This window comes from Talpa europaea (assembly GCF_964194135.1).
Source record: "Talpa europaea genome assembly, chromosome: X".
NCBI classification, from domain to species: domain Eukaryota; kingdom Metazoa; phylum Chordata; class Mammalia; order Eulipotyphla; family Talpidae; genus Talpa; species Talpa europaea.
The window spans coordinates 18,530,488-18,544,759 of NC_140081.1; the positions used below are offsets into that span (position 1 = coordinate 18,530,488).

General features: G+C 38.6%; 1 protein-coding gene across 1 annotated transcript in view; it reads right to left on the reverse strand.

Moving 5' to 3' along the window:
* DMD (dystrophin) overlaps window positions 1-14,272 on the reverse strand; it is a gene marked incomplete at both ends in the record, with an annotated part of 1,915,324 nt that overhangs the window by 331,935 nt on the left and 1,569,117 nt on the right. The window contains 1 exon segment of the mRNA XM_084258879.1: window positions 10,081-10,237. Within this exon segment, the coding sequence (XP_084115005.1) occupies window positions 10,081-10,237 (157 nt within the window).

Genomic DNA, 14,272 nt, shown 5'->3' on the forward strand with positions numbered 1-14,272 from the left:
CAGATTTTCCTCAAGAAGTGACGCTACAAGATTTACCTTCTTAATCCTATCAATTCCTTCTCTACAGAAGCTCATGTCCAAACTCACAATTTCCATGGTTTGAACTTCCAGTTGGGGCTTTTCTTTCTGTCTTTCGTATTAGCTAGGAGATCAGAGAACACTAGACAGACCCTACAATTTAAAGTCTTCCAACAGTTCAACAAATCTTACTGATTGGGCACACAGGACAAGGATATTAAGACAGTCGTATCTGCAATTTGATAAGTGTTTAAAAGTTTTGCCAGCCTACATTATCATTTCACTTTTCATATTATTTCTACCTTATCTGTATGCCTCCTACAATGTTTTTACTTCGGATAATAAAGCTCTTGAATATATTCTGTCATCATAATGACCTTATTCATTTTAAAAGATACCACATTTACTGAGTTTCCAACACATTAGAAATATTTTATTAAGTGCTGACTTAGGGACAATCAATGCCCAATTAATCTGAAACCAAAAATTTAGAAAAGGGCAATATCCAGAAGTGTGGAAACTGGAGTGGAGGAACTTTGCTTGTAAGGCTCGAAGGCAAATTCGTAGTGTGATTCATAGAAAATGACAGTTAAAGGATGCGCCAACAGGACAAAAAAAAAAAAAAAACAACAGAAGAAGGCCAATGTGTTCCTTTAATATACATTTAGGATAGCTGGTATTACAGAAGTTATGAAAATGGTGCATATGGGCTATAAGGAAGAGTCATAATTATCTTTTTTTAAATTCTTGTGTAAGAACACTTAACATGAGATCTGCCATCTTAACAAAGCTTAAGTGCACAATTTGGTATTGTTAACTATAGGCAGAATTGTTAACTATGTTGCAGAACAGATGTCTAGAATTTATTCATCTTCCATAACCAAAGCTTTATACCTGACGAACAACAACTACCCACTTTCCTCTCTGCCCCTGGTAACCACCAGTCTACTTTACTTCTGAGGTTGACTACATCATTACTATTATTCTTTTAATTATGCTAACATTGGTTTATAACAGTGTATATGATTCAAAGGTCTCTGATCACACCTCCTCAGACGTCTGTTCCTACACCATACCCATGGTCAAGGCTCTCACAGTTCTCCTCCATAGTCCACTAGACCCCTCTTAATTTGATCTTCTCCCTATCCCTTTCCTCTCTGGTAATCTGAATTCTACAGTCAGACTTCTCGGGTTTGTTACTGGTTTGTCTTTAAATAAGATGGAAAGAGTCCCACCTTATCTTCACTCCACTGTTGAACAAAAGTGAAGATAAGGGATTACAATATCTGATACATCTAGTCATTGCTTTGATAGTCAACAGTATTAATTTATAAATGAGATTGAATCAATTTGACACAAAGTTGAAAAGTAAGTTGATATATTTTTCAAGCCTGACCTTTTTTAAAGAATCTTATTGGGCTCAATGAGGAAACATTTTTGAGAATCTAAGGAGAAAATGTGTTTAATAAATTCCTTGTGGAGATGCCTTTTTTGGGGGAAGTCTTTTGAATTAAAAGTTATGTTCTCTAATATCAAGGGCATAGGCTAGAGTCCAGCCTGCTTGTAGATCGGTGTTACTGTGGAGGGATGGTTTAGTACCCATGCAGCATGCTGAACAGCTGTTTGATCCTCAATCCTCAGGCTGGGATGCTTCCACTAACGACTGGGAAAGATACCTCCCCCTGACAACATTGTTAAGTTTTGAGCTGACCTTGAGAAATCACTACTGAAAACTCAATGTGTTTCCAAGGTCATTTGGAGAATTAGGTCTTAGGTCACTAAGCCAGCCAGCCCTGCATTCTGGAGATTCCTTCAGAAGCAACAGTACAGATGAACAGATTATTAGGAAACCTGGTGACAAATTAACTTATATCCATTGTCATGAAGCTCAAAGTTTGAGATTGTCAAGTGTCAGTGGTGAATAATTTCTGAATCATACTGTTTGTTTCTATCAACATAATCCAAAAATGGAACCCTTGATTCACTCCTCTTGAACACCCTCATCCATGATCATTTCAAAGTCTTTCCTGTCTCCATAAATGTCATCTTCATTTCGCCATTTGTTCAGTCACCGTTGATGTTTCGTTTTCTCTCACATTCCATATCTGATCCATCTTAAGTTCTATCAGATGTACCTTCAAAATATATCTTGAATCAAATGGTTTTTCACCATATCATTTCCATTGTGGTCCAAGTCATCATTTTCTCCTTTCTAGGTGACTTTGACACCCTCATAACTTTCTCCTTGCATTTTGTTTTGTTCCTCCTACCATCAGTTCCCCATAAAACAACTAGAGTTAACTTCTGAACACAAATTGTATCACATGATCCCTATTGATGATCTTCCAGTAATGTCTCATTACACACAGAATAAAATCCAAACATGGCAGACAAGACAATCCATTATTTATCCTTGCCCTCTCTCTGAGCCTACCAGTAGTTTGTCTTGTTATTCCTTGAATACCCAAAGCTGATCCTACATTTGGTCTTTTGCATTTGTTGCTCCTTCTTCACTCACTGTCTTGACTTGACTCACTCACTCACAAAGGCCTCTGTTCAACTATAACCTGCTCACATCCAATGATTTCACTCATATATGGAATATAAAGGAAAACAACAACAAAGAATGGACAAAATTAACCAAAAAAAATCCTAGAAATCTGACTACAGAACTGAGGCTACCAGAAGAGGAGGGTGAGTGAAGGAAGGAAGCAAATGGAGGAGGGGGCACAATGAACTATGGTGGAGGATTATGGGTGCTTGGGTGATAGGCATGGTGTGGTAACGTATTTCTGAAGAGGTGTGACCCTGTATCTCTGAATCATATACAGTATTGTGCATCAATGTTACCTCAATAACAAATGTTGGATTATTTCTTCTTTTAATTTAAAAAACCTCTCAAGACACATACTCCAGCTGGGTTTTGTTGGAATGCCAGAAGCAGACACATGACACGGTAAGCCAGGGAATGGAGGAAAGTGTTGCAGGCTGTGTGATGGCAGGAACGGAGGCAGGCACAGGCCCCATGTCCATGGCCCTGGCATCCCCTCTCTCTGCTAGGAGTTGGGTGGGCATAATCACAGTATCCTCCCCAAATGGGATGTTTAGGCCTGCAGGAACTCTGCCCTTTGGACTGTGAAGCCTCTGAGGAGAGGGCCTGGAAGCACTAAGTTTTCTCTCTTGCAAGGGAAGGAACGGGAGGATTTAAAAGGAGGGGGATGAGAGTGGCCAAGAAGGCTCTCCTCTTGGGTGTTTGCACCCGGCCTGTGGTCCTGGATGGTAGAGGGGTGCAGCAGGGAAGAGAGAGGCTGAGTGTCCAGCCATCAGGGTGCTGGAGCCACCAGCTGATCGGGACTTGAGTCGGCCATGAATAGGGGACAGAAGTTCAAGGGGATCAAAGATGCAGGCAGTTCCTGAGTAAGCAGTCCTCAGAGCTGGGGGCCTAGCCTTCTTAGGGCTAGGAGGAGGAAGACAGGAAGATCCATCCCTACAGGAGGGGCAGAGGGCAATCTCCCCATGAATCCACTTTAAAAAGACAAAACGATAACCTCCACCGAGAAGCCATCCCTGGTTTGTTTGTTTTCTCTCCATAGCACTGACCTAACATGATTTCATATATTAATTTATTGGGTTGCTGTGTATTTTCCTCACAAACATTTGAAGATCTGTGGGGGCAGACTTTCATTTTGTTCATACTGTAGCCTCTGTCCCTGGCATAGAGTAGGCACTCAATAAATAATTACCGAAAGAATCAATCAATTCTAGGACTCTGAATTATGGTACAATTTTCCCTGAAATAATTTTGTTTTGGGAAAAAGAAGAACACAGAGAAAGATCAGGGGTTCATTTGTAATGAAATGAATGATGTGTATAAAAGTGCTTTGCAGAGGCAAAGCATTATACAAATACTATTTTTAGGAATATTTGTCAAGATATCAACATATTTCAACATCCAAAGAGGCCTTTGGTAGAGAAGTTAATTTGTAAATTATTCATACTTTAATCTTATTACAGTCATTAAAGAAAAGTAGCAGATCCTAGATGACTCTGTTCTCAAGTTTTGATGATATAGCTAGTTTTCAGAAAACTTCCTCAAATGCCTAGAAATGTAGTTCTAAAAATAATTTGAAATCTTTTCTATTCAGCATTCCTGAATATGACTGCATAAAATATCAAACTTATACAAAAGTAGCTTAGTCCATTAGCGAGGAAGAATAGATGAAAAAGATGTCTGTTTTCTTCAATGCAGCCAAGCAGACATCTTAGAGTAGATATAACTTATATCTTAGAGTAGAGAGAACTAAGAATGAACGTTGCAGGGAGACTAGACTTGTTTAGAAACTCCGGATCATCGAATACTGGGATGAATCACTGTGTCACAAACTTCTTTAGTTGCTTCTCAGAGGTGAATAGGGGACAATGCATTTTTTTTTAAAAACAGAACTGACTTGAATCTTAACGTTCACATATAGCAACCAAAGACATTTTTCTGGTTCCCTGGAAAGAAAGCCCAGAGGACTCCTGCAGATAACACACATACTAAAGTTTACCCAAACTTTAGTCCAGCATTGATGACAGAATTAGCTTAAATAAATGTATCATCTACAATGTGATTTCAGGATAATCTTATTGAATTTCTAAACCTCTTCCTCACTCTGTGGTGACTTTTGAGGAAATCGAACATGCATAATATATGGCCTGACAAATGAACAAGTAAACTACTTTATTCAAGCCTTTTCATTTGTCAACAGCATCCACACAATAATGGCTTTCTGTCCACTGTTTTAATAATGTATGTATTGATTATTTTCATCTAAATCTTCACCAGAAAATCTCAGGAAGCTTTGAAGGTGTCCTTACCGGTCTCTAGGGAAGGAATTATAGAGTTTTTAAACTGAAAGATGAAAACCTAATGACAAACAATTTCATTAGTAAAAATGCAAACAAAAAGTCATTACCTACAGCGTTCTTATCATCCAGACCTAATCTCATTTGGATTTGGGGTAGGATGAAGGAAATTAAATAAGCTGATGTTTTATTGCCGTTCTCCATAGAAATCTCCAACTATGATTTGCTCCTTTAAAACTCTCTCTAGGTTAATCACAGAAGTAGACAAGTAATAAATATCACTTTAGTGACTGCTCAAGTAAAACAAAGGAAGTCAGTTTTAAAAATATATCTGGACCAGAATAATACACTCTAATTGAAAACGAGTCAGTCTAGTGAGGCAAGTAATGAGGAACTGTAAAAGCCAGGATAATGTATTCAAAAGATATAAAAATTGGTCAGTTTATATTTGCTAAGGCACATTTGAGCTTTAATTATTTATAACACTTCACCGCATATGGAACATTATTTTATTAATTAGTCTGGAAAGCCATTTCGGTCGCAGTTGTTATGCTGCCCAGCTGGTTTGGGGAACATAGATCCACTCCCAGGGGTGTGAAAATTGCTTTGGGGAGTGAGACTGCAGTCCCCAAATACCTGTGTGGGCTGTTTTGGAATTTTACCTACAGGAAAATCAAATCCCACTCCATCACAGTAATTGAGACTGACTGTACATTTTCACTTTTGGAAAAGTGTACAAGTCATCTGACATTTTGTGACAAAATTTTATCATTAATCTTCAATGATATATACAAAGAAAATATAAATTAGCTATTAGTAAACATTCTGAGTTATAGAAAAGTGAAAATATATGTGATTATAGTTTCAACTTTGGACATTTTAAGGGGATTTATAATCCTATAAAAAGCAAGGATGAAAGGCATTAGTAATTTACAACAGATAATAAGCAGGTTATTGTAAAAAAGCAATAAACCAAATACATGGGGAACCAGTTTATGATAAGTAGTGACCCATCTTGACACCAAACAGGCTATATAAATGGTATTTGAATCAAGAAACCCATAAAGAATAAAAGAGCTTACAATTGTAGAAATATGGCAAGCAAAAACAAGTCCACAAACACAAAATCTGTTAAAGACCAGATTTTAACAGAGTTTTGTACTTGTGTTTCTGTTTTTCTCTCCCTGAGTTCAGAAAACTCAAATGAGAGACCCGGTTTCAAGAATTTTCCTTTCTTCTTTCTGTGTCCAGGATACAAGAGCGTTACTAACCAGGCAGACATGCCACCACTACAAAGGGCTATGGCACAAATCTGACCAAACTGAGTAAACAGGGTCCTAAATTGTTCTCCCATCAACATTTAGGAGTGACGATGTTCTTTCAGAAATGAGAGTGCTCTGAGACAAGCATTTTTCTTAAGAACACAGAAAGAAGCTGTGGAAACACTGGGCCAGACCACAAGTAAAATCAGTGGGCATCAAAGTAGCACTATGCAATACAGGAGGATGCTTAGTTGGAAATATCCAGAAAAATCCCACAAGTGAGTACGCAACATCACTATTCTTTCTTTCTCTGTGTTTGGTCTCTGTAACTAGAGCAGCATGAACAAAGTTAAGATTAGCTCACTGGTTTTTAGGTTCTTCCCTCCCTACCTTCCTCCCTCCTTATCACTATTGCTCATTTATCTACCCAGTGTCTACCACATATTGGGCACATTTTTTAGGTGCTGGATATAAAACTGACAATTTTCTCCCCAAAAGAAAGCTCCTTGAAGCACATGGTCTAGTTAGTGATGGTGGTTGTCATCAAACCAATAGTCACGCCTATACGTGATGACAAAAACGCTAAGCTAAAGGAGGAAAAGTAGTCTGTGTTACCTAAGTGCATCAAGGGAGAGCTTGTTCCACGTCTGAGCCAAGATAAATTAGGAGGGGGTTGTTGTGGGTAGAAAGGGTTTCAGACAGAGGATCAGCAAGTTAAATCCCCAACTGAAAGGATCATGGAGAAGAGGATAAAATAGGGCCTCCCTGGTGGTGCAGCGGTTGAGCGCTGGGTTGAGAAGCTTCATGCAGCCTTTGCAGCGCCAGTTCGATCCCCGGCTGCTCCCTGGCCACTGGAGGAGGGTCCCGCATGGGCCGCAGACCTCTCCTGCCGCCCGCTGCTCCCCTCGGCAGTGTACTTCGGTCCTTCTGCCTGCTCTGCTCCCCGCTCTGGCTCTGGTGAATTCTCTCACCCTCCTGCGCTTCTGACTGTACCCAGTGCTTGTATAAATAAATAAATAAAAATAAATCTTTAAAAAAAAAAAAGAAGAAGAGGATAAAATAAAAGAAGGCAGTATGGCTACTGCCTGCAGTTGACAGAGTCCAGAAATTTTCTGGAAGTAAACTAACCCCAGTGATGTGCTGCCAATAAGGACAGAGCTCAGTCATCCTGAAAAGTTACTACACAAATCTACTCTTTCGTTGATTGGAAAGCAGGAAGTATTTAAGTAGATTCTCCAAGCTTTGGGGTTTTCTTCATTGCAGCAACAAAAAGATAAGGAAGCAGAAGATTTGGGGTCTTGGAAAAGAGTTATTAAAATACTTGATGATTGACTCTAAGTTGGACTTGGAGGGAGGTAAAGGTAAAGGAGCAATAGAATTAATGAATAGAACAGAGTTATCAATGGGCTCTAAGTCCTGCTACATCGAAGTTAGATAATAAATAGATGGTATCTGAAAAGGTATACCAGCCAAATGGGGAATAATTAACATCAAATCTGTGGCATATGACCCCAAACTCTACCATCACCATCTTCCAAAACATGTTAATGGTCAAGATATTTTTTTTAATATTTATTTATTCATGCATACGAGAGCTGAGGCATAAGCCAGATGTGCAGGAGGGTGAGAGGCCTCACCAGAGACAGAGGGGAACAGAATAGGCAGACTGAAATTCATTGCTGAGGGGAGCAGTGGGCGAGACAGGAGAGGTCTGCCGCACCATGTGGGTAGCTCCGCAGTTGGCAGGGATCGAATCCGCACTGCAGAGGCTGTGGACAGCTTCACAGCACTGTGCTCAACTGCCTGTGCCACCAGGGAGGCCCTCATGAGATTTTTGAGTAAGAGCACTAAGAATAAGCACTAACATTTTGTCTTTGTTAGCAGGCCACCAAAGTCAATCATTAAGACAGTATTTATAACAAGTCTGGCTAGAAGAGACTGGACATTCCTCATTTTAAAGCTGAAAAACAAAGTAGCAAATGGAATCTAACTTATGGAGGAATATGACTAAAATATGACTAGAATCTTAGTCTATGACTCTTACTGTACTTGTTCAGTGAGTCATCTCTTTGGGTTTCTGCTATTTAAAGAAAATTATACCCTGCATAGAAATTTGTACTCATTTCACTAGGTCACATTAATGAATTGTATTGAAAATGTCCATACTCCATGAATGTCCTTCTACATATACAACAAAGCTTTTTGACTATTTACTCAAAGTTAGAACATTACGAAAGTCACACTATATTCCACTATACCACAAAATCTAATTTACTATACTGAATGATAGGAAGAGGAAAGGTTAAAGGAGAAATTGGCACTTTCCTCAGCATTTTTTTGGCAAAGATTCCTGTGTCTTCCCTTATGTTATCTTCCCTTTTTGTAATCTTCTATATCCTCTTCTCTGAAATAATAGAAACCCTTGACCTTTCTTGCAGATGCTACCTTTGGCTGTGTCTCCACAGAGATCTTTCTTTCAAGTGTGGCACATACAAAAGTGGTCCCATTTTATCAAGTTTTTGTTGTTTGGTAGTAATTTACTTGGTTTGTTATTACTCATTTCTGTTCATGTACCTTTTATTCTCATTTCAAAAACAATTATTATCACTATATAGTAGACACAGCTAAGTACTAGGATCTTGGAGGTGAGAAAGATCAAATCTTTGCCGTCTACACTCAGAGTCTAATAGAGATGACAGAAGTATAATGAGAAACAACCAAAAGAATCACTGGTCCATGATACCAGTGAACTAGTGATTCTGAAGACTGATAAAGTCCTATGCTGCCTAGCCTCTATTAATGGTACACGGGCTACTAAAATAATGCATGAGTGAACTTTTTTTTTTTCACAGAAGTACTCCAGCTAATAAATGAAGACAAAATGATAAGTTAGGCAATTATCATACTGCAAACCCTAGCCATTGCTAGGGTTGGCAATTAACAATTGCCAAAATTACACACAAAGACATATGCACCTCTTGATAATGGAAGACTATAGTACTATCTTTGAAGCACTTTTATCACAATAGTCAAACCCAAATATGATCAAAGCGGTGGAATACAATGTCCAATGGGTAGTATTTAGCTACATCTGGCTGCTAGGTGTTTGAAATCTGGCCAGTCTGAATTGTGTTGTGCCGTCACTGCAATATTTTATAAAGATTACATGTTGAAGTGACAGTAATTACTGTTCTATAGTTTTATAAGATGCAGCCACAAGAAGAGACTGGGTAAAATGGACAGGGAAACTATACCAGTTTTGTGACTTACTATGAATCTACAACAATGTCAGAATCAAAAGTTTAGAAAGAGGCATTTAAAAGACAGATTTACCAAATGCAAAATGTGGACCTTATTTCAGTTTTACTTAAACCAAAAGCAAAGCAAAACAAAAAACTTGTTAAAACTTTTAAGACATATTATGTGAGGAGGGCAGTGTAGACATTGACTGGATAGAGGTTATGATAAAGTTGTTGCATTTAAAAAGTATTATAGCAACTCCATGATACACTGAAAGGCTGAAACTTTATCTTTTAGAGATGCTTTCTCAAATATGTATGAATGAAATGATCTAGGCCTGAGATTTGCTCCAAAATAATGGAGGGCAGGGTAGAGGCAGGGAAGTAAGATTGGCTATGAATGGGCCATTGTTGAAGTCTTGATGAACACATGGGTGTTTATTCTAGCATACTGTCTGCTTCTGTATATGTTTAATATTTTCCACAATAAAATGTTTTTTAAAATCACCAGAAGACATGGGAATTTCTCAAAGGATATTATTAAGGCAGACATTTTTGACATTTAAGGTACAATGTCTTGCGTTTTTTATAATTGACCCTTGGGCTGGAGGAGTAAAAAAGATTTCTATTCAGCTAATTTCTATCAAAATGCATTTTAAAATAGTCACTGCATGCTGAGTATGTGCAAGGCACCAGGATTAAAAATGTCCTACCCTGTGAATGTCACTCTGCTTCTGAACCGCTGGAAAATCGCCAGCGATGGGCGCCTGGCGGCTTAACTCATCATCTTTCAGTTGCAGCCACACCAGAAGTTCCTGAAGAGAGAGGTGCAGACGCTTCCATTGGTCAGAACTGGCTTCCAAGTGGGACCTGAAAAATAACAAAAGCAAAGTATGTCAGTGTATCTGAAGGGCAACTGATGATTCGAACAAGGCCATGAAGGGTCCACTGCTAGGGTGAGCTCCACAGCATATAAACCTACTTACTGTGAACCACAGTGCACTCCTCAATAAACCTCTAGCTACTGGCTTTTGAGAACCATAATATGGGGAGAGGAGTATTTGAATATCAGTTTTGAGTAAAGGCGGTGTTTTACTCATGTTTATTTCCACATGCAGAAGCCTGAGACGTGGGCATGGGATACAATGGAATGGACTGCTTTTCCATAGAGTTGCAGTCAATGATTCTTACTACTTCCAGTAGAAAAGAGTGGAGCATTGACTAACACAAACCACTCAGCTTTCACAAGACTCACGCTAGCACTGGAAATCTTCCTGCTCTGAGAAATGGAAAGTGTTCTCCCAACATTTTGACTTTTCCATTTCTACACCCTGGGCAGTCTCTTCTATTGACTCCTTCCATCTGGCATCTGTTCCTTTCTGCTCCTCTCCCCATATGCTTCTCCTTTTCCTCTACCCTTCTTTATTCGTGTGCACCTGGGATTTGTTTTCACCAAGTTCCAACATTTTCCGCTTTGTTTCCTTTGTGTAAAATGTACTGAGACAACAACTCACGTGGAAAAGTAAAATCAGACATTTGCCTGAAAGCCTCCCCCAAACATGAATAATTTAGGCAAGAGACTGAGTGCTTTACCATGAACTGTATTTAGAATGTGTTAATCCGTAGAAATCGTTTAAGAATATACAAATGAATGATCTGTGCTATAAAATCCACAATTCACTTGAGGATGAGAAGCTAAATTAATAAAATAAATCATCATCCAGAAAACAAAGAGGAAACGCTAAAGTTGGCAAAGCTCTCCCCTCAGGTAAATAAAAATATATGCCACATTACTCACATATTGTCAGAAATTTACTCATAAATTCATAAAAATTAATGCTGCCTAAAACATAAATCTGATATAGTCATGAATGCTACCAAGATGGAAATGTAAAGTGACCATGTAGAAGAATAATTCCCTTGGTCATTGGGTAATTTACCCTGACATTTCCAATATAATTCTGCTGGCGTTCGTCAAACAGAATCACCAAATATGTCCTGAGATTAAATTGTCCAAAACTTTCTGAAGGGTAAGTTGATGATACATAAAAGTCTACAATGTGCAAATATGATGATCCACAAGCTTGAAAGCAAGGGATTCATACTAAGAAAGTAACTGGGAAAGCATGCAAAACATAGGTAGAAAAACACTATTTTTAGCACCACAATTGAGGCAATGTAGAAGCAACTTAAATATACAATACTAGGAAACTGGTTGCATATATGATATAGTCACACATTGCGATGTTCAAATCCTAAGACTCCTATGCAGTGTTCAGTGTGATGACACAGGCAGATACTTATGGATATGGAAAAAAAAAAATCACCCTGTCAGTAGCTAAGTGGGAAAGCTGGCTACAACAATGTATAAAATCTATTTTTTCTAAATCTTTTGTGTGTATTTGTAAGTAAACACTTGACTATGCATGGAAAAATGTGGAAATAGTAACCAGTTTAGCCCTCTGAAGGGTGGGCTAAATACTGGGTGAAATCACCATGCAGGTGATTTATTCCTTCATCTTTATACAACTCCAACTTCTCAGAATTTTCTTTCTGTTGTGAGCAATATTAACATTATATTCTGAAAAAAAAAAATGAGGGCATTTCCACCAGAGAAATAAAATTGTTCAAGACTGTAAGGGCATTATTAGCTAAGAAATTAATCATGAAAGTCCATCAGTATAACAGTGCAGATAGCATCCAGTGTAGAGGTCATTTCTTTTATGTTGCTGTCCCTCCTCTTATAGCTATTACTTTTCCATGATAAGTCTAAGGGAGAATTTCCTAAGAAAGCTTTTAGCTGTTCAATGGCATGGAATGACTGCTGGTTACAGGGATTCCCTGGGATGTTTGGAATGTTTAGCCTGGTCCCCTTGAATGGGAAGAGACACAGACCAAACAAATACTTATTGAGCACCTCTAAATCCTGGTAAGGAAGAAACTAAGGTGCTCAATAAGTAAAACTACAGAGGAGGCGAGAAGGGAGTAGGAACAAAACAAGGGTGGGAGGAGCACAAGGGACCATGGTGATAGTTCATGGGTTGAATGGGGGGTGGGAATTTTATGGGGACAATAATCAAGATGAAAATGCATACATTGTACAAAAATGAAAAGCGATGCAAAAATATATTAAAAAATTAAAAATAAATAAATAAAATAAAATATAGCCAAAATTCTTAAAAAAAAAAAAAAGATACCTGATGCTTAGCCTTGCTCTCTCTGGGGAGGAAATCTTAGGTGGGGAGGTCGAGGGGAGGGTGTACTGCAGGGCAAGACTGTCCACAGGGGGCCTGGGGCTGCTGCCTCCTTTACATAAGGCCCACTCCAACCCTGTTCTAGGTTAAATGGTGCTGAGTAATTATTAGCAGGTCAATGAAACCCTTTGTGTCCCCAAAGAGAGAAGAACCTCCCTCTGAGACCCAGGGAATTCAGTTCTAAAGGATCTAAGAGAAACTTCACTGTGTGAGGTCCGAAGGCTGTTAGGATGTTAGAATTCAAGGACAGGGGAAAGTGAAGAAAGTTAAAGGAACAGCAGAAGGGGGACCTGGCCCCAGGGACTTGTTCCAGAATGTGATCTATTCTGGAGAATGCTCCATGTGCACTTGAAAAAAACTGTGTATTCTCCTTTTTGGGGGTGCAGTGCCCTGGAAATGTCTGTGAGGTCCATGAAGTCTACTTCTCTTTTTAAGGCTATTGTATTCCTGTGTTCCCTAAAGGTTATTTGTAGGTCCCCACAAGATGAAGATGGTGTTTGTCAGTGATGTGATTTTGAAGACGATCTAGATGCCATGAAACACTGTGAGCTCAGGAAATGTTTTGTTTTGGCCGGGCTGCTTATGAAGTCTTTTCAAGACACATTTCTAATGCATTTGTTGGAAGTCACTGGCCTATTTTTTTTATTCTTCAGAGTGTAGAACAAATATTCTGAATGATTAACCTATGTTTGTATTTAGAATGTCTCTTCCTGAAAATGTTTCTCTTTATTTTAATAACTTTTTTCCCCTGGTGTTACCACAGGCTATTAGGATTAGGACTGGAAGGAGCCTAAGATATTTGTTCAACCCTTCTGTTTTGCAAATGTGGAAACTGAGATGCAAAGGTATAAAGACAGCTGCTGGAGCTCATAACTTGAATTCTCCTTTTTAGACACAGGGAAATGGAAACTACAAAGTTTTCATATATGAGGAAATCCTTGACTTTAGTGGGTTTTGCCAAATGTTTTGCATCCCTGAACAAAAAGGCCCCCGGATGGTCTCACTCATAGCAGGAATCTAGAAAACTTAAATAAGGGACCAGGAAAAAGAATAACTATAAGAAAGAAAATATCAAAATCAACAAATAACTATGAACAAGAGACACTCTATGGGGGGGTGGGGGGCGGGGAAAGCAGGGCTTGGGGTCAAAATAAGGGGGTTGTAATTGTATGGGGAATATAAAAATAAAATTTAAATTAAAAAAAAAAGAGAAAAGAAAAAGGCTTCCCTCTAATTGGCAGATATACTCTCTTTACCCCTATCTACTCAACAGAAAATAAGAGGTTTGAAGGGGGCACACTTAGTTTCTACCCATATCCGATTAATCTCTATAAGTGAAGACAAGAGCTCAAGGGCTACTAGCATTTAACAAGGCAAGTGCTGATCTTTAATAAGCAGATAATTTCTGCAGTTTGGAAGATGTGAGCAAGATGCAGAACATTCAGGTATGTTGGGATATACTGCTTGGTCTTTAAGGATCTCCTCAGTGTCAGGACTTTAAGAATTATAGGGGCTGCTAAAGTGATTGTCATGTCATTTCTCTAGACACAGATATTTCAAGTGTAATTTGGTTGATGCCTACTTTGAAATTCTTAATAAAACTTTAGTCTGAAAGGCAAGTATTCTTAAAGCAAAATGCAAAATGTGTTAT